The 21,080-nt window shown below is 43.9% G+C and overlaps 1 protein-coding gene across 1 annotated transcript in view; it reads right to left on the reverse strand.

Moving 5' to 3' along the window:
• Positions 1–4,101: 4,101 nt before the first annotated feature.
• Positions 4,102–21,080, reverse strand: part of ush1c (Usher syndrome 1C) — a gene marked incomplete at both ends in the record, with an annotated part of 24,187 nt that continues 7,208 nt past the window's right edge. The window contains 18 exons of the mRNA XM_080842846.1: positions 4,102–4,195; positions 4,487–4,542; positions 5,648–5,757; positions 6,069–6,168; positions 6,324–6,377; positions 6,785–6,826; positions 11,744–11,806; positions 13,120–13,233; positions 13,430–13,483; positions 14,203–14,874; positions 15,331–15,447; positions 15,764–15,931; positions 16,205–16,254; positions 16,987–17,126; positions 17,883–17,948; positions 19,431–19,573; positions 20,560–20,616; positions 20,769–20,828. Coding sequence (XP_080698972.1) covers positions 4,102–4,195; positions 4,487–4,542; positions 5,648–5,757; positions 6,069–6,168; positions 6,324–6,377; positions 6,785–6,826; positions 11,744–11,806; positions 13,120–13,233; positions 13,430–13,483; positions 14,203–14,874; positions 15,331–15,447; positions 15,764–15,931; positions 16,205–16,254; positions 16,987–17,126; positions 17,883–17,948; positions 19,431–19,573; positions 20,560–20,616; positions 20,769–20,828 — 2,160 coding nt within the window. The remainder of the gene's footprint in view (positions 4,196–4,486; positions 4,543–5,647; positions 5,758–6,068; positions 6,169–6,323; positions 6,378–6,784; positions 6,827–11,743; positions 11,807–13,119; positions 13,234–13,429; positions 13,484–14,202; positions 14,875–15,330; positions 15,448–15,763; positions 15,932–16,204; positions 16,255–16,986; positions 17,127–17,882; positions 17,949–19,430; positions 19,574–20,559; positions 20,617–20,768; positions 20,829–21,080) is intronic.

Consider the following 21,080-nt stretch of genomic DNA (forward strand, 5'->3'; position numbering starts at 1 on the left):
GGAGTGTGAGAGAGACAGAATACAGCAGCACCCAGCATCAGAGTGTGTTACATGCCACGAATGAGAATGTGACCATCAATTTCTTCATTCTTCAACTAGATTGAATTTCAGATCTCTGTGTGTGTGTGTGTGTGTGTGTGTGTATCCCAACAATGTGGTCCACTCAAAATGTGACACTCACCCAACCCAGACCGCCACCCCACCCCACCCCACCCCAACACACACACACACACTGGTCACTTAAACCATGGGCACAGTTGTGAAAGCATTAACTCCCTTCCTGCAATTCCTGTGCCTTGCGCTAAAATACCTAGCCCACCACTGCTGCTGTCTTGACAGCAGATCCATCAGCTAAGGGGCACCAAGAGCAGGGACGGGGAGCAGCACGGATGGGGGGGAGGGGTGCACAGGGGGAGGGGGGATGAGGTATATGAGGTTGTGAATGAAGCTCTGCCCTCTCTGTGTTTACAAAAACGCTGAGAGAGTGCTGCTCTGCCCCTTGTTTGAGATTACAGCCCATTAAACAGATTGGTAAAGCTGGAGGTGTCAGGCAGCCATCAGCAGTACAAACATACACAGAGGCTAGACATTTGCCTGCCTCTCTAAGAATGCTTTACATTGCCCTGATATATCTTCAAATTGGCTCACCTATAATTTAAGATGCATCGCATTCGTTGCTTTTTATTGCCTTAAAAGCTGCATGTACTTTTGTGTGTGCTTTTGGGGTTGTGTGGGTATCATACATATGTATATAAATGTAATATGTTATATACATATAATCCATATCTGTGGATATAACTAAGGGGCAGAGCAGTTTATGGCAGTGATTGTTATGCACTTATTGTCTCTTCATTACAGAAATCTCATCAGGAGTTATTAACGTGATTTATAGAACAAATGTCACCTTCATTTTCTTCAACATATGGAGCACCAACACATGCGAGCACACACACACACACACACACACACACACACACACACACACACACACACACACACACACACACACACACACACACACACACACACACACACACACCTTTACAACCATTAAAAACACCTTATCGATATTCGATTCCATCCGATCTCAACCCGGCTGAGGGTGGCGTGGCGAAGATTCCTCGTTCGACCCTCTCCGAAGCTTCATGCACGGGCACGGGCTCTCACTGATTAATTATTGAAATCCAAATGCGTACGCGGAGTGACCCAATTATTAAACAATGTCAGATATAAATTGAAAAGTAAAATGCATTAAGTGGTTTGGTATGGTACATTTCCCCCTGCGTGACAGGACTCTGGTCAGCGTTTATGAGAGAAACAGTAGTAAAAATGCTCTGCTCGATGTCACGGATATGTCTTTACGACTGGTTATACTTCAGCCTGGAACTATTTAGGCGGGGCAATTCAATTAATATATTTAAAAAGCCTGAAACCCTATAAGTAATTTTGTTAGGCATGCCGTTTCAGCAATATAGTAGTTTTAAAATCTTCCAAGTACGGCGTAAAGCATTGACACTTGTAAAACACCCACCACACACTGATAAAGTGATGATTAACAGAGGGCAAGGAGATTTTCCGTTTGCATACCGGTTTGTACCGTTGAAGCATCTTTGTTTCCAAACTCCGCTGTCTCCTGGATCAGTCCTCATTAGACTGTGTCCCTTCAATTGACAAAAACATTGAAGATATATAGTCCAAACTCAGGTTATCACTGGATTCTTGGATGTGGAGAACTGGAGCCTGTAGATCTTCAGCATCCAGTGCCTTCTCAAAAATAACTCATCTAAATCGTCAAACACATTATCCGCTTGACCAACTTTAAATGCCGACAGTATTTTCCGATGACGCTGGTGTCAGTCGTGGACGTGACAGCAAACATATTTGTCAATGGCCACAAATGAAAAATGTGTCGTTGAGGCTGGTGGGGCGAACTCCCACTGGAACTAGCCAAGGTGCTGAAATGGATTAGCCTACCAGACCAAAGGCCACACAGTTCCCAAGGAGCACAAACAGAGATCACAATCAAAAAGATTAGTCACGTCCACAGACAATTGCTTTCGCTATAGTCTACAAACAAGTTTGAAAAAAAGCTGAAACATCGGTGGTCTATATAATTACATAACGCTTTCGTGGCTCTGGAGCAACATGACATTATGCCCCCAACATACAAGGTGCTGCTCTTGGTTGTATTACAGATACTCTGGATCTTTAACAAATTCGTGTAAATGGACTTCACACAATCTTTCATTATATGTGGATTTTTATTTGATTATAAGATAAAGGCCTACTATTTTTAGGACCACTGTCTTTCATCGTTACCATGTTGAATGGTGGATGCGTTATATAATGCTGCAAATGTATACTGAAATTGATGCTGGTGGCATTGTTGGTTTATCTTGGTTGGCTGTAAACCTACAGTATCTCTGTGAATTAAAAGGTGCCTTACTGCCCCCTAAAGGTGGCTCTTAGGATTACATTAATTTGATCTCTTTCTCTCTCTATCCATCTCTCTCTCTCTCTCTCTCTCTCTCTCTCTTTCACACACACATACACACACAAGGGAGAATGTGAAATGTCCCGAACATGGTCAGAAAGGTGCTGACCCCCTACTCTTCGAGGTCAAAGGCCAATAAGCACAGCAGTGGAGCCTCTTCTGCAAAACCCACATTTATTATTGAAAAGCACATTGATTGGAAAACTCAGACAATAGAAGTCTTCTAAGGATCATATATAATTAGCCTATGTTCATCTGTGGCCGTGGGAATATTTGTAATATTTGTAGACATGATACATAAGCATTGCATGTTTTCCACTGTAATCACCATCTGAATATACCTGGTAATATATATTCTTAGGGATTTTTTCTTTGCAGCATGCTGCATTTTCCTATAGATGACATTTGTATTTGTATTATTTTATTCTCAGAAGGTGCTGGATCATGCTGAGTTGTGGTACTAAAAGATGGGGATGAGAACAGTGGAGAGGGTCCAGGTCCAGGTGGGCAGATCAACTTGCTGGTTGCAGTCTGTTCTTCCATAGAGCGCAAACCGGCTCCTAGAAGAAGGTCCTGCGACAAAAATGAAAACACCAGCTTAACCAATGGCCAGCACAAGGAGAGATAAGTCATTTCACCCAAGAGCATGCCTTGTTTTCCCCTCCAGTGCAGAAAAATATGTACAGTATGTGCATATTGAGGGAGGGAAGAACAAAGGTGGAGTAAATGTCTGAAAGTACAAAAAAAAAACAGGGAAAATAGGGCTGCAGAGTGAAGCACAGTGGCAGAACAGCATGTTGTGAACTCAAATGTTTCACATAATTCCGCAGTTTATAAAGCCAGAAATTATTTTATTTCTAACCTCCAATCATCCTTGGCTGCAATTTCAAACAAATTATCTTTTGAATTGGTTTTGTACTATGTCAGACGACAACATGCTGTAAGTGAGACCGTGGAAGCTTAGTCAGAGTCCTTCTATGTGAGTCATTATATGAAACAGTCCCTTTAAACAACATCAATCAGAACACCCGCTGATATTCTTTCAACCTTCTAAGGCTGAAAAACAATTATGCAGTCCAAACAAAACCGTTCCTCCAGTAGCCTAACCAAGATGTTACAGAAAACCTAAATATTTCAAAGCTAAAGCATGTCTTGGTTATGTTATGTCATTATCTAGTAATAAGCAACGTCTATACCACACGGCAGTTTTATATTGCCAGAGTTGATGAGTTTTATATTGCCAGAATATTTAACAACATCAAACTAAACGAAACTTCACCTCAATCAATGTTAAAAGAAACAGGGAATACATACATTTGTAAGACACTGAATAGGCACTTCCTCACAACTATGTTGCCAAACTACTCTACCTGACTGACACTTTAACATCCAGAGGAGGTAATTTACTGCCAGATTCCTTGAGCAATAAAGTTTGAATGCTGTCTATTGGCAGAGGTGCCAGATTGACACAGAGAGACAGATGGGGCCCATGAAAACGAGGCACACACGCACACAGGCTGTGGTACACCCAGAGACTCTGGAGGCTGCTGCCCAGGCCAGAGGGGGAGTTACCCTGGGGAGGAGGTGGGCCAGGGGCCGGGGGGCAGCTACGGCTGGTACCCGTAGCCATGTCTGTACAGAGTTGCACTGCCCGCAGTAAACGTTCTGTTTGCAGTGGGACTGACTGATGCTGCCTTAGGGCTGAACATACAGACGACAGGTTCAGTCTTCATAACAGTCACACAAAGAAAAACAAAAAGAGTTCATACACAAATAGAACACAACGTGTGCTTTAAACACTGGATTTCAATAACAGTAAAGGGTTCAATCCAGTGATGGTAGTGCTTTGATCTCACACGTCCAATATGATTACATATGAAGTATGGTTTGGATTTGATTATGAAAATCTAGCTGAGATTGATGGCAAAGAGACAGAGGAGAGACAGAGAGCAGATGGATTGGAGATGGAAGATGTGTGGTGAAAATACGTACACTTCATCCTCATAGTCCTTTGGTGGGGACACGGCTATAACCAGATCGATCCAATCCTAAGGAACAGAGGGAACGCATCGTCATCCATGCATTGTGGAAACGTTTAATCATTAGTATGTAAAAAAAAAAAAAAGTTTATTGTTCACAGACGGTACATTCAAGACCAACACAAGTGAAAAACTGTCCAGAAATACAATGAAAAAACAAACAAATAAACATACAAAAATAACAACCCCAAAAACAAAGCTTGTCACAACTCGAGGCAGCGATTGCCACAAATTGGGACACAGCTAAGCTCAACAAACACACAAAAAGAAGAAGAAAAAATTAAGTGGCCGTAGGCAGGGTTTCCACACTCTCTCCTCAAAACATTACTAACATAGCAGGGCCATATTATAGAGTAGCCATAAACGCTCTACCCAGGACTGACATGTTGGGACAGTGGGTTTCAGCCAATTAACAGTGATTCCTTTAATGGCTGCCACTAAGAGGATTTGAAGATACAATTAATTTCTGCTTTCAAATCCCTTAAAACAACTCCCAGTAAAGTGGATATCGAGGGACATGAATTTTGAAAAAAAGATTGAGAGCTGTATAGATCTCAGGCCACTATATTGCTTCAATTTCCTACATGACTAAAAGGTGTGGACAAAATCTGAGTCTGTTTACCCACAGTTCCTCCAGCAGCCATCCCACTCATCCCTGTTATATGTGGTATTCTAAAATATCTTACTATAATTTTACACTCCAATTCTCTCAAACTATTGTCACTTGAAGTCTGAATCCAATTGTAATGGTGCAAAATGTGGTATTTGATTGCCCATCATTAGTATTAAGAGGAAATCAATGTCTGGTCATTTTCTTTTTGTTTCATTAACTCATCACCTCATATAGGCATGTGTGCAAAATCCAGGGGTCTTGCTCACTGCAAAACAACTGTAAGAGTGAAATTGTCCCATCAAAGTACATGGGTGTGCATTACAACATTGAGTCTTACTCCAAAATTTCACAACAGCAGTTAACAGACACTACAGATAGAGGTGTTCTTTTATGATTTGCACTGTAGTTTCTTCAGTGTTTTGATATTGGCTGTTGAATGGTGTTACTCTGCAGGGGGAGGGGGGATGTACTTTGAAAAAGTGGGCTGGAAGACCTCCTTACCCCTCCACTGCTCCAGGCTCTTGCCAGCGAGTTCTGTCCCTCAGTGAGGGTGACGTCAGTCAGGATCTTCCCATTCACTGCCATCACCTCATCACCTGGCGCAATCCCACCTACACACACACACACACCCAAACAACATGAATACATACACTCACAAAGGCACATACACATTCAAGGACAGGCTTTTTCACAGCAAGCTTTGAGCTTTGCACTGGATTATTATGTGTGATACAACACTATTCAACATAAGCCTTTTTTTTGGGAATAGACATAGCACATCTGGTTTATGTTTATGTTTATTAAGGATCCCCATTAGACTACACCGTAGTGGAGACTATTCTTCCTGGGGTCCAGGCAAAGGTCAGCTTCAGGTCTAAAGTGAATAAATACGAATGCTGAGATTCTTCCTCAGTGGGCTCACCGTGTTTGTCTGCGGCACCACCTTCATAGACGGCTGACACTACAATCTTCCCAAGAGGCGACTCAACACCTCCTTCCACCGCCAGGTCAAGTTGCCCATCCTGGGGAAAGAAAGCGCAGAAGATGCACAAATCCTTCAACAAATGTGTTTTCCCCTCACAACGGTTTTAAAGCTTTTATGTTCATTTGCAAAAGGCTTTACTCCCCCTCCTCCCTCCCCCAATCATATTACTGTACCAAGCAGCAAAGGAGTTACCTTTTTAATTCTGAGCAGCCGAATGTCCCTCTCTTCTACCTGGTCTGGAGTGAACTGTTATATACAACACAAGACAATTTCACAATAGGAATTCACCAGGGCATCAGTTCTAGAATAACACAACAGAGCAATGGGGATGCTCCGAACAGACTCTGATGATGGACTCAAGGAAAAGAAGATCAATTTCATCTGCTGGAGAACAAAAGGCCATCTGTGACATTTTCACATAAAGAATGACAAACAAATACAGCTTTCCAAGCTTGTCTCAGACAAACAATATCTTAATCTGAGCTACTGTGATAAACAGGAAATTCAATTTCCTTGTTTTCTGATAAGACCCGCTATTTGTATTAGAGCTTCAAGATGAGTTATTTTAGTTTGATCTTTTTCCAGAAACACAAGCAGCATCACTGCTTCCATTCAGGCTCACATAAGCAAGGTGTAAAATAGTGCAAACGTACCATGGAGTATGGGTCAAAGTCTTCCACGTATTTCTGAAATCCCTGAGGACAGAGCATGTGAAAGCGGGTTCAATTAATGAGCAGCCGAAGGTAATTTGTCCTGGGCCATAAATAAGCGTATCCACATTGATTTACTCCCCCACCCGGGAGGAACCCTGCTTGTAATTGACTCAATGAATCTGTGTGATTAACGTCCCTAACAGAATCTGAAATGGACAAGTATAGGCCTATATGAGTAAAATGGACATAAATAATCATAAATAAACCATACCATAACACTTTGAAAACAAGATTTCATTTGACAACCAAAACCATTTCATTAAACCTTATTTTGAGAAACAATATGAAACACTGAAATATTTTATGTTTGAAAACAGAAAGCAGTTGATTGGAACATTATATTACTATAGGCTGGAGTATTCCAGCCAAAACATGATTTGGCTCTCATTTTGTCATAGTTTTGAGTTCATACTCAAACTCAGTCGTACATTTTTATTAAGATGTTTTCTTTCTGTTCTAGATCACTCAGACGCCAGTTTGCTAACTTGCTGGCACTGAACCCAATGACAGAGCATACATAGATTTTATTAGCATTTTGAAACAAATACCGTTGCAAATATGTTTCTTGGTAGATAGCTCAATATGTGCACAGTAACCCAGCCCTCATTTCACATCATTTTGTTGAAAGTACAGTGCCAGTCAAATGTTTGGAAACACCTCCTCATTCAATGTTTTTTTTCATAGTTTTTTAGATTTTTTTTACATCGTAGATTCATATTGAAGACATCCAAACTATGAAGGAACACATTTGGAATTATGTGCTAAACTAAAAAATGCTCAACAAACCAGATTTTTTTTTATATATTTCAGATTGTTAGATCTTTTTAGAAATAGCCACCTTTTGCTTGATGACAGCGTTGCACACTCTTGGCATTCTTTCAATCAGCTTCATGAGTCAGTCAACTGGAATGGTTTTCCAACAGTATAGAAGGAGTTCCCAGAGGTGCTGAGCACTTCTTGGCTGCTTTGCCTTCACTCTGCGGTCCAACTCATTCCAGACCATCTCAATTTGGTTTAGGTCGGGTGATGGTGGAGGCCAGGTCCTCTGACGCAGCACTCAATCACTCTCCTTCTTGGTCAAATAGCCCTTACATAGCCTGGAGGTGTGTTTGCGGTCGTTGTCCTGTTGAAATACAAATGCTGGTCCCACTAAGCGCAAACCAGATGGGATGACATGTTGATGCAAAATGCTGTGGTAGCCATGTTGGTTTAGTATGCCTTGAATTTTGAATAAATCACAAAACAGTGTCACCAGCAAAGCACCCCCACACCATCACACCTCCTCCTCCATGCTTCACGGTGGGAACCACACATGAAGGAACCATCCGCTCACCTCTTCTGCGTCTTACAGACACGGCAGGTGGAACCAAAAATCTCAAATTTGGGACTTAAGTAGATTACCACTGGTTTAATGTCCATTTCTGGTGTCTCTTGGCCCAAGCAAGTCTCCTCTTGTTGTTGTTCTTCCTCAGTAGTGGCTTACGTATTTGCAGCAATTTGACTATGAAAACCTGATTTACAGTCTCCTCTGAACAGTTGATGTTGAGATGTGTCTGCTACTAGATCTCTGCAAAGCATTTATGTGGGCTCTTATCTGAGGTGCTGTTAATTGGCGGTTTCTGAGGCTGGTAACTCTAATGAACTTATCCTCTACAGCAGAGGTAACTCTTGGTCTTCCTGTCCTGGGGCGGTCCTCATGAGAGCCAGTTTCATCATAGCGTTTGATGGTTTTCGCAACTGCACTTGAGGATGCATTCAAAGTTCTTCATTGGATTGACTGACCTTCCTGTCTTAAAGTAATGACGGACTGCTGTTTCTCTTTACTTAGTTGAGTGATTCTTGCCATAATATGGATTAGAACTGTAGTCGAATAAGCCTATTCACTGTATAGAACTGTGCACCAACCCTGCCTCTGCACAACACAACTGATGGTCTCTACACATCAACACATTAAGAAGGCAAGAAATTCCACAAATTAACTGTCGACAAGGCACTCCTGTAAATTGAAAACCATTCCAGGTGACTACCTCGTGAAGTAGCTTGAAAGAAGGCCAAGTGTGCAAAATTGTTATCAAAGCAAAAGGTGGCTACTTTGAATAATCTAAAATATAAAACATATTCTGGTTTATTAACACTTTTTTTGTTTACCACATAACTCCATATGTGTTCCTTCATAGTTTTGATGTCTTCAATATTAATCTGCAATGTAGAAACAAATGTAAATAAAGACAAACCGTTGAATGAGAAGGTGTGTCCAAACTTTTGACTGGTACTGTATGAGACTCTGCCTACGTTACAATGAGAAATGTACTCTCCTGGTGCTTGGTGCGTCAAACTCCCACAAAACTCTCTGTATCAATTTCAATGTCTTTATGAATACTCGTTAGAGCCAATCCTGAAATTAGAGCCAATGTTTCTGTCACACTGTTTAAACATCAAGCACGTCCACTGTCTCTCTTAGGATGGTGCATGGGGCAGAATAATTTCCCTGCAGCATTGTTGTGTTGCGCCAGCTCAAATCAACCGTTCCACATCTGTTGAGTCCAGATGGTGCATTGCTATGCTAACTCAGAGACGGCTAAATAAGGTTCCACCACCTATTTGTTTTTTTTTTGCACTACAAATGAGCAAAACTGGGGCTCTAAATACTGCTTCCATTGTTTCTGGAAGTTTGTCCTATTCGTGTATCTAAGGTGCAATCTGGATAACACCTGCTTTTAAAAGGCAGAAAAACTCCCACTTTCCCCACGACCCTCCCACGAATGCATATGCAAAGATCATATAGTTCTGCGCTCCTGTCTGCCCTTCTGTAGCAGGTTTTAGTCATGTGTGGTGTGTTTGTACATACTTTCCCATGTTTTAAGGCACACAAAATTCAAACAGAATTACAACAAGATGATGCTTAGAACGTGCACTAATGTAATAGTACACCTGCCCCTCAGGGCCACTTTCTTGTCTAATGGAATACACACACTGAAGCAAACTGCCCACCGCACACTACACAGCCCCTGTCCCCAGAAACCACAACATAGTCCCTGGGACGTTGAAGAGACAATTGGACACGGCACCACCATAAGCTCTGGCAATGGCGGAAGCTCATGGAACAGTGGAGGAGGGAAGACACGGCCTGTCAGAGAGAACAAAGTCTCTGAAATGAGGGGCCGTAAAGCGATGTGGAAGTCATCCAGCTTGGAGCAGTGGAACAGAAGACTCCCGACTGGCAGGAACAATACTGGAGACCCCCGGCCGTCAGTGGCGGAGCTGTGGAGGTCCATCATCGGCCTTCTCTCCAAGCTGCCACACCCAGGCAGAACGGCCAATGGTGGTGGACAGCAGGGGCTCTCCCTTGGTAGCATTCCTGGTCTATGAGGGGTGATGATGACGTTGTATGGGCAGACCTGGAAACCTTCATCTCCAATGGGCTCCATCCTCTGCCAAGCTAGGCCCTCCAAGCGGCAGCGGGTGTGCTCAATGTTCTGCTGCAGTTTCTGGATCTCTCCCTCCATTCTTCAGCATGGAGCTCATCCCACTTCAGAAACCAATGTGGTATGCTAGCCAGGTAGAATACGCAGCAAAACAGAGATCCTAGTTTAACTGCAGCTCCCGTGCCCCATACACCACACGACCCCAGAAGTGCCAATTTACTGCCCAATGGAACACACACACACAGAAGCATGCTACCCCCCTGCACGCTAAAGTATCCTAATGTTCAATTTATGAGGTTGACAATTGAGGCAGTTTGACAGCAAGGCCTCATCATTTCTCTCCATAGCAGCAGACGTTGGCAGGGTTGGTCGAGCCGACCTTCAAAAGAGGCAGAAACCATTCCCGGGCCTCTCATGCATCACAGACGGTCAAGTCACAGAAGGACAAGTCCTCATCTAGGATTATATCAGTACAATGTCACATCGATTAAATTACCTGGGCACTGCATCGATGTTTCCATTTCAAACCATGCCCCCCTGCCACCCAGCTAAGTGAATTTGGTAAGATAAATCCACAGCCCATGCAAGGTCAATTCAAATAACTCAACAAAACAGCTGTGAAAAGGTTGAAATATATTGAAGAAAATGCTAACATTGCTTATAGGCTGGCTGCAGAATAATGTCACTGTCTCTAAACTGTGCGAGTCATAGATAAGGAATCATTACAATTATTCCGAACTGAAGATCCAGAGGATTTTCAGAGGTGGGCCACACTTTGTAAACACATTAAGGAGAACAATATATCTTTTTTAAGAAGAGTATTTTTCCACATCATATTTCAGGAGATAAAAAACGAACAGGACTGGACTAAGAAATCATCTACTAACAAAAGCGTTCACATGCAAAGTGAGTAAGCACTAAAGAAGACACTCCATATAAACAGCACATTCATCCCAGTCAGGAAAGTAGGACAAAGAGACAAAAGAAAAATGATTTATCCAGCAGTGCAGACCTAAAGTGGGGGAAGCTCTTATGCATCCAAATAGCAAATTCCAGCACATGCTCTGAATACAGATAAATGTGCCACATAATATCTAATATCTACAAACTGAAGATGGTATATCACAAAATATATCTACTATTTATTTTAAAATTCTCTGGCTACTTTTATTCTTTAAAGATTAAATATATAATACACTTTGATATTTCTGCTGTAATAAAGATAATACATTAATTACAAATACTTGTTGAATAAATCATGACTTGACGGTGTGATAAAAGAGAAGGACAGTACATCGACAAAGAAAAAAGTGGTCTCCTGAATGGCAGCAAGTTTTAGTCTTAGGTTGAGGCAAAGCACAAATGACGGCTGCTCAGTCAGGTCGCCACCCTAGAGCTGACGTAGAGTTAAACTTGGCTGTCATTGAGGTGTGACAGACTGCACCTTTAGTAGAGATGGTTGAGTAGGAATTACTTTTTTCCTGTGGGACTTAAAGGATGTGTTGTACACCACCATCCGTTTGAGCATCTCCGGCGGCTGCAACACACGATCAGATGTCCGGCGTTAATCATAAGGCTTGCAATGAATACATCAGCTGGAAGTGTGTGCATGCATGACTAAGTGTATGTGTTTGAGCTCTGTGTGTGTGTGTGTGTGTATGTGTTTGTATGTGTGTGGTAGTGTGTGTTTGAGAGAGAGAGAAAGAGAGAGAGAGAGAGAGAGAGAGAAAGAGATAGAGAGAGAGAGAGAGCGAGAGAGAGACATTGAGGTTTTTGTGTGTGTATTTCAGTAGCCTGGACCACATATACCCAATCAGGTCTAACACTGATTTGAGTGGCTTTGGGACCAAAGTGGAGAATGCCAAATCCCCTGAGGCATCTCTAAGGTCGTGTTCTATAATGGAGGCGGGTGGTGTATGCACATCCACAGATGATTAAAGGGGACAGGGACGAAGGCACAGGGGGAAGGGTCAACTACAGCAGCACACTGGTGGACTGCTACTGAAGGAGAAGGCTCATGAAACACAGCACACATTAGTGGTCCGAGAGATTGAACGACTACATGGCTCACCCTGACATCCGAGCACATGGTGCATGCAATCATCCAGTGGACTGTGACCATATGACAGGGACATTTACAAAGGTCATGGTGACCAATAAAGTGACAGTCCGACAAGATGAGACAGACAGAGAGTTTGAATCTCAGTGTTGTGAGGACCTGCCCTGATCTGCACCCACCAGTAATGCTCTCCATTAACATCTCTGTCTGTTTAATTAACGGGTGATAAGAGAAAGCAGATGGTACCAGCTTCCGTTATTCTTTATTCTGATCTAATAGAAGCAGGCTGGCTGTCTAGCTGATAACAGGAGTGTGTTTCGTGGGACAATGCTACTCCCCTTTGCTGTGTGGGGATAAGGCATAACTGGAGCAGTGGCAGTGGGACCTTGGTCTCTTAGGTTGATAGGGATAATAAGGCCTATATTGCTTAAGTGAAAATGTCCTGGTTCAGGAAAAAATCATATTGAGTAGATATACTGCCTGGCTTGGTTTACACAAATGAACACAAAATGTATCTAGGTTCCACTTTCTCTCTCTCTTAGCATGTTTTAAGTTTCTCTCATATTTATGTTCTGTCATCAGTTCTCCATCCATACACACACACACACACACACACACACACACACACACACACACACACACACACACACACACACACACACACACTCAGAGACTGACACACAGCAGGGAGACACACACACACACACACACACACACACACACACACATAATCAGAGACTGACGCACAGCAGGGAGACACACACACACAAACACACACACACAGAGCTTACCAGACCCTCTATGCGTTGTGTTGGCCTGTGATTGGAGCCCTGAGGCATCATGATGGGTTTGGACATGATGGGGTTGATCTGCCTCATCTGAGTGGGGGGGCTGGGGGAGATTTGCTACAGAACAGCCAGAGGTTCACATCAGACCCACAGACAAGTTCAACTCTCACTGATGCATCCAATACGCCTCCAATATGAAGGAACATTAATATGAGAGTAACAACCAGAGTAACCAGCATAGAACATCAATGTGAACGTCATGGTTGTCCCTTTCAGAGACAGGCTAACACCAGCCTTAGAGCTGTGGACTCACCACAGGGTAGCTGGAGGTTGAGATTCTGCTGGCATGGGATGTGTTTCTCATCACCTGAATCACAGTGTTGCAGATAAACGATTCCACCTTCTCAGTGCACACACATACACACATACACACACACACGCGCATGCAAGACTAAAACAGACTAAAGACTAAATCACCCTGCGCTTCCGCCAATCAACACACAATGTACTTCCTCACCCAGCGCAGGTCACACCACGCTACGCTCACAAAATCAATTCAGTCATGACTCACATACCACACAAGCTACGTTATGCAACCAAGGCTGGTGCTTAAACACACACACGCGCACACGGACACGTACGCGCACACACGAAAACGCACACACACACATACACACATACAGCACACCACATATGCTTAAACACTCACACACACACACACACACACATACACACACACACACACACACACACACACACACACACACACACACACACACACAAACACACACACACACAGAAAACGCCATGCTGCCAGATATAATTTCTACCTCTAAAGGTTTCAGCACACCACACAATAAGACCATGATCAAGTTCACTCAAAGAAAGAGAGAACTACAGTTCAGAAGGGTTGGTTATTTTCCTCTGAATGGTGCAATCATGCCAAAGTCACGCCCTCACCCACCTTAACACACACAATGCACCACAGTACATATGAAAGACACATGCAATGCAGACATACCCAGCCACACACACACACACACACACACACACACACACACACACACACACACACACATTCTCTACCGTGGGACTGGTGGGGTAGGAGAGTTCACTGGGTGAGCTGGGTGGATGGTATCCCCCCCTCTGCCTGTAGCCATTGGTGTCCCACTCGTTTCCATGCTCAGAGGGGCTGGTGGCCCGTGGGTAGCCTGGCGAGGTGAGCCGCTCGTCTGCATGCTGTGGGGGTGGAGGGGGAGGTGGTGGCGGTGGAGGAGGCGGGGGAGGTGGTGGCGGAGGTGGTGGGTGGGAGGATGACGGAGCCCAAGAGGAGGACCCAGAGGGAGGGGGGCCCGAGGGGTGGCCTGGTGGGTGAGGTGGGGGCCGCCGTGCGGTGGAAGGATGGGGGGCCATGCGAGGCGAAGGTGGGGCTTGGTAGGGCACAGCGCGTGCCGATGGGGGAGGGAGGTTGGTAGGGTGGCGATGGGGGTTGCTGGAGGGTGGTTGGTACCCAGAGTTGAGAGGGGGTGGGAGGTGGGCCGTGGGGTAGAGGCGAGGCGAGGGTGGGGGCAGGGGTAAGGGAGGGGGTGGCTGGTTGGACGTGGGCTGCGTGGGGGCCAGCCTCTTAAGAGGCTGCCTCAGACTCTTGTCCACATCGTCCAGGTTGATGTCGTCCAGGTCAGTGGTGGCCAGCTGCAGACCACCGGGGAACCTCCGCATGGTGGAGGCTGAGTGGGCAGGGGAGGGACCTGGGGACATCTACACCAAACATCCAGTGTCTAAAGTCACTGCAATAAACCTGAACACGACACGAACCCTAGCTGAACCTATGCAGACACCCTAGGGTGCTTTACATTAGACGTAGGCAAAATAACATAATAATAGATAACAGATATGTTGCTTACACACACACACACACACACACACATACACACACACACACACACACACACACACACACACACACACACACACAAACACACACACACACACACACACACACAAACAGACACACATACACATACTACACGTACAGTAAGACAAATGGGATCCAACTGCTTTTCCAATCTAGTGCTGTGTATGAGCATCTTCACTGAATTTGGCGGGTATACAGCAAACAAATCCTATCAAAAATGACTTTACTCTTACTGAAAAACCCAATGACAATCCAGTCACCCAAGCAGACCATCCCTTGTGGGGGCACTCGTGGATTACCTCTTGGCCCTCGCTGTCTACGTGAGTGATTTGCTCTAGTCTGGTCTGACAGAGCCGTTCCACCCAGTGCTGCACCTTTGCCGACTCCTCCAGGTCCTCACGCTCTGTCTCTGACACCTGGGGCGCACCAGTGCAAAACACTAACCCATAAGGACACACACAAGCAATACTAAAGCACACACACACACACACACACACACACATATACCTAGACTCCCATTTTGCCCTCTTTCAAGGTCTTGCTTAACACTTAGTCACTAACGTCAATGACTATGTCAAATGACTCACACCGGAATATTTCCTTTGCCAGACCACAACTAAAAAATATATCTGTCCACCACTCAGACCCTACGTCATTAGTGACCTTTGACCCCCGCCTCCATCTCTTCCGTCCATACGCAGGATTGAAGAGATCCTTGAGGTCATATCGTACCTCCTGCACCAGCCTGTTGATTTTCAGCTGCATCTCTCGTTCCTGCATCCCCTCCTTCTCCACGGCCAGCTTCAGCTCGTACTCCATCTCCTTCTTGTTCTTCCTCTCGGCGGGAAGCGTGTCCTTCTTGGACTTCTTCTTGTGCTTCTGCTTTTTCTCCTTCCCTTTCTGCGGCATTCACAGCATATCATTGACACTTTTGTTGAAGGGGAGATTAAATGCTTCTCACTGCACTCCCAAATCCATGCAGTTGTGTTAGATAGGCAGATAGACAGATACGGCAAACGGTTCCCAACCCTCCTCCTCAGAAACAACAGCACACCAAACCAAACCACAGAGCCCAGCCCAGTTCACAATAACTACATGTGGAGACGGTGGACGAGATCTCCATACACACACTACACACAAGGCACTGCAAACACCTTCCAAAGCACCAGGTACCTTTTTAAGAGTGGGCAGCTTCCCTTCGTATTTGTAAAACCAGTCGAAAGCTATGGAGCAGAATGACACAGTAAACTCAGGTACTACACAAACACAAAGTAGATACAGAGAGAAGAAAAGTCAGGCCAATCCATGACACACAGAATCACTCTAGAACTCTCTACTACTGAAGATGAGAATGTGAAAAAGAGTTTCTCTGGCGAGGGTGCCAGAGTGATTTATGTACCGGTCTGCCCAAGTGTGAAGCAGATCAGCCAGCTAGGGTCTGGTTGTCAGATGAAATCTTGCTGATATTTGCAACAGTAGTCTCTAAATCTCACACCTATCACTTACTTCATACTCCTCCTCATCTTCATCATCCTCATCAGGCTCTGCTTCACCATTGGTTAAAAGAGACCAAACCATGGCACACCAGGAGGAGGTGAAGAAGAAAAAAGGAGAAAGATAGTTTGCACACAGAGAGAATAAAAAAATAAGAGTAGAGAAACAAGGCTTTAGTGAAGAATAAAGAATAGGAACAGGTATTCCTAAATGTGAATGGTTCTTAAATAAAGCTCACAGAATCTGAGACAGATTCTGAAGTTGTGAAACCTTGAAATGACTTAATTGAAAGTGGATGTATAGTAACAGTGTCAATGTTACACATCACACGGTTTAATTGATGTATAGTAACCGTGTCAATGGTATACATCACACAGTTTAATGTGAGCTAGAGAGAACTAGTTCCATGCCAAGACCAGAGATGTCATGCAGAGGAGAGGAACTCTCTGGGCAGGGCCTACCTGAGCCCCTGGACTTTGGCGGGGGTGGAGAGGGACTGGCACGGGGGGCTGGAGAGGCAGTCTTTGGGGGTTTGGGGGAATCTCTGGGGCCCCAGTCCTCCTCCCATTCCCTGTGGTTTTTCCGTTCCTCTGCCTCAATTCTAAAGACACAATGACAGATAGTACACACACACACACACACACACACACACACACACACACACGCACACGCACACGCACACGCACACGCACACGCACACGCACACGCACACGCACACGCACACGCACACACACACGCACACACACACACACACACAGAGCAAATGTTATAGAGGCCAAGGACTATAGAGGCTCACAAAGAGCTTTACCCATGATCAATATATTTATGGAAGGTAGGAAAGTATTATATGATTTTGAGATGTACTGGTCCTAATTGTGAAAGTATAACTTTCTCAGATCAGTAGTGACTATAACTTGTTATTTTTGACTGAACAGTAATAGGATGCCTAATAAGGCTTAGAAATCCATTCCAATAAGAGACTCTTGGTAAAATAATAGATTTTCCTTCATCTGAAATAAACCAGAGAGTTTTCCTGTCGAGAGGAATTCAAGGATCACTCAGGGACAGTCCAATCTGAAACAATCTTGAATTGGCAGGGATCAGAGGAAGCCTGTGTGTCTCTGTGACATCCCAAAGTGTCAGAGACACAGAAGGTGATTGCCTCCATGCGCACAAATGCACACACACACAGACACACACACACACACACACACACACACACTCACACTCACACTCACACTCACGCACACACACACACACACACTCACGCACAGAAACAGACAGAAACATACAGAGAGAAAGAGAGAGAGAGAGAGACAAAGAGAGAGAGAAAGAGGGTGCTTGGAAGAGAACATACTTCTCCATCTCCTTTCGATATCTCTCCTCCTCCTCAGCTGTTTTCTGAGATATCTCCATCTTCCTTCTGCAGGAAAACCAAGCAAAACACTCATAAACAGATCAAGCACCAAGACTGGGACAACATAATAAAAAAGCATAATTTCTTAATACTGCAATCCTGACAGTACACAGGATTAAAATGAACAAGCCCAGAACACACATCCATTCATCCAGTTGCCAAGCAACTAAAAGCAATTTTTTATGTTTGATTGCTGACCTTAAATGACTACCCTGGGCTCCTGAGTTTTCATTTTATTTCATTACATTTCATTATATCTGCACAATATTGAAAGTATTGAGGAGAAGAGTGTTTTTCTTTCACAAGTAGCATCAGTATTCACAGTGAGACACACGGCACACAGCCAAGCACTAGGGCTGTCTGAATTCATGTTTATATAATGTGAATGTGAGTTTCTGTGTGTGTGTGTGTGTGTGTGTGTGTGTGCGTGTGTGTGTGTGTGTATGCGCGCGTGCACGTGTGTGTGTGTAACAAAAGCATGTGAAAAGATTGAGAAAGAGAAATACACAAAAGATGTAGAAAGAAATACAGAGATAGAGATAGAAAGAGGAGATACAGAGGACACACCCTGTGTTTGCCTACGGATCCAAATAAAACAATTCAAATACGTGTATATTCACGTGTATCCCAAACACATACAAATTACTTAATGGAGCATAGTGTCTTCTTATATCAATACCAAATAATTGATCACAACAATATGTGAATCGGTCTACTAGGCACTGTCCTTCAGCCTGTCTACAAACCCATCTGTTCGGCTTGAAGAATCTCACTGCCGAATCTACTGCCAATTATTCTACAACCTGTCACTTTGCTGCTTTCGTCACATATTCTGTAATAAATAATAAACTCTTTGTAGCCAAACGTTAAGTCTTCCGTCACTAGACCCAAATACTGAGGTATAGTTCTGAGACAGTTTATCCCATTGCTCTTTACATATACAGTAGATATCTACGTATATATCTATAAATATCTATTATTGTTAAGATCTACCGTTATACGTATGTAACAATGGCTTCGATTTGGATGAGAGGGTCTGCTGAATACGCAAGCCATGGCGGTAAAAGCTGTGCTTTACAGTAGAGTCTATCTGTGGGAGTGCAGAGTGTGCAACTGGCGTAGCATGTGATGTGTCTGTGTGAAACAGCAGTGAAGTGCAGCACAGCAGCAGCAAACGCTATGAATCAGGCAGGAGTGTGTAAGAGCACGTGCACAGAGCCACTCAGGGAACATTTGTGTATGTGTGGGCAGCCACAGCTGTTACTTCCCCAAGGTGTCGGTGTGATTTCTTTCGCTGTGTGTCTGTGTATGTTTTGTTTTGTATGTGTGTTATTCTGTCTATTTGTCTACTCTATATGAGTGTGTGTTTGTGTGAGTGTGTGTATGCCTCTCTCTCTCTCTATGCCTCTCTCTCTCTCTCTCTCTCTCTCTCTCTCTTTGTGTGTGTGTGTGTGTGTGTGTGTGTGTGTGTGTGTGCACTCCACTAACAAGCGCTCTTTCTCCTGCTGCTCCTTGACGATTTTGTTGGTTTCCAGAGCGACTCTCTTCTGTTGCATGAGCTCCTGGCGGTCCAGCTCACGGCGAGACTCCACTGCCAAACGCTCTTCATCTGACATAAACAGCTCACTGCCCTACAGAGGCATACACCCATCCACACACACACACACACACACACACACACACACACACACACACACACACACACACACACACACACACACACACACACACACACACACACACACACACACACTTTACATTCGATTTCCATTTATTTTCCAAATAAGCATCGACTTTGCTCAGTTGCTTAGGCTCCTGAGGAATGAGACCAGTCAATTTTGGTCACAGGAGGTGCTGTGTCATTATTTAATCCCCTTCGGTGGCTGGATGAAATTAATTCAATTTCCTGGCCTGCGAGGAAGCAGGAGCGTTTGATGGCTGCCCTAACTGATTTGGTCTGACACCAGAGCCAACTAAGCCTCGAGGAGGAGGTAAGTGGTCCTGCTATTACTAAGCCACCAAAACAAAAGGACATTTTAACTTAAAATGGCCAGTCATGCCTTCCTCTAGAGTTCGATTTTTGAGACTGTGACTGCAGTGGTAAATAAGCTTTTATAAATGTGTCAGAGTGAACCACAATCAACCACAGCTGTGTCTAATCAGGCTATAAGAAAAACTTCAGTTCTTCTCCACCTACATCAATTAGTTTTATGAGCCATATGCTGCAGCCTGCCGCCCAGGAAGACTCTTAATTAAAGACATGGCTTGTCACACAGATGGAAATGGATGTTTCATTCACATTCCAATTGGCTGTTCAGCCAGTGCCTTTATCCAAAGAGACATACAGCAGTTGATGGTAGGTATGCAGATTATAAGTATGTCTACGTGTTAGTTTGATCCTCTTCTGCCTGCTGAGTTTAGGTGAAAACTACAGTATATCTGGGAACAGTATATCTGTTTCCTGATGTCTTCATAGCAAGGACCTCACTACCACTATCACTTCATTGTTGGAGTTTATGCAATGATGCAAAAGGTGACTCTCCATTCATGCATGTGAAGGGTGGACAGGGGCAGTCAGAGACATTGCTTCAAGAGTGATAACTGGTGAGACACTTACTGCGCCGGTGAGAACTGTGATGGTCAAACTCCTGCTACTCTTCAGCACCTTAACTGCCTGCAAGAGGTATTAATACATTTCATCAAGTCACAACATAAATGCATAATCAATTTTATTAAATACATATTGATGATATGATATTGATGGTATCAATTGATGAAGTGAAATAATGTTGTATTACAAATGGATTCCAATGCAATGTTTCTTACCTCCTGGTGGTCCAGATTGGTAAAGTCCACCCCGTTGACCTCCACAATCTGGTCACCCATCTAATTCACATATACGTGTACACAAACACAGCAAATCATGAATTACCATACCATTCTTCACACGACTGCGAAAACAGACAATTTTTATCTGAATCATCCGTAGGGAATTTCTGTTAAAAGTGTTACGTGTCCCTTAATCCATTAATTAGCCCTTGTTTTCTTCCTTCAGAAAAGTCACAGATACACTGCTGTTTAATGAACAGACCTAGATGCCTTCTAATAACAGTGCATAAAAAGTGTACAGACATTTAT

The sequence above is a fragment of the Sprattus sprattus genome (assembly GCF_963457725.1).
Source record: "Sprattus sprattus genome assembly, chromosome: 7".
Taxonomy (NCBI): Eukaryota; Metazoa; Chordata; class Actinopteri; order Clupeiformes; family Clupeidae; genus Sprattus; species Sprattus sprattus.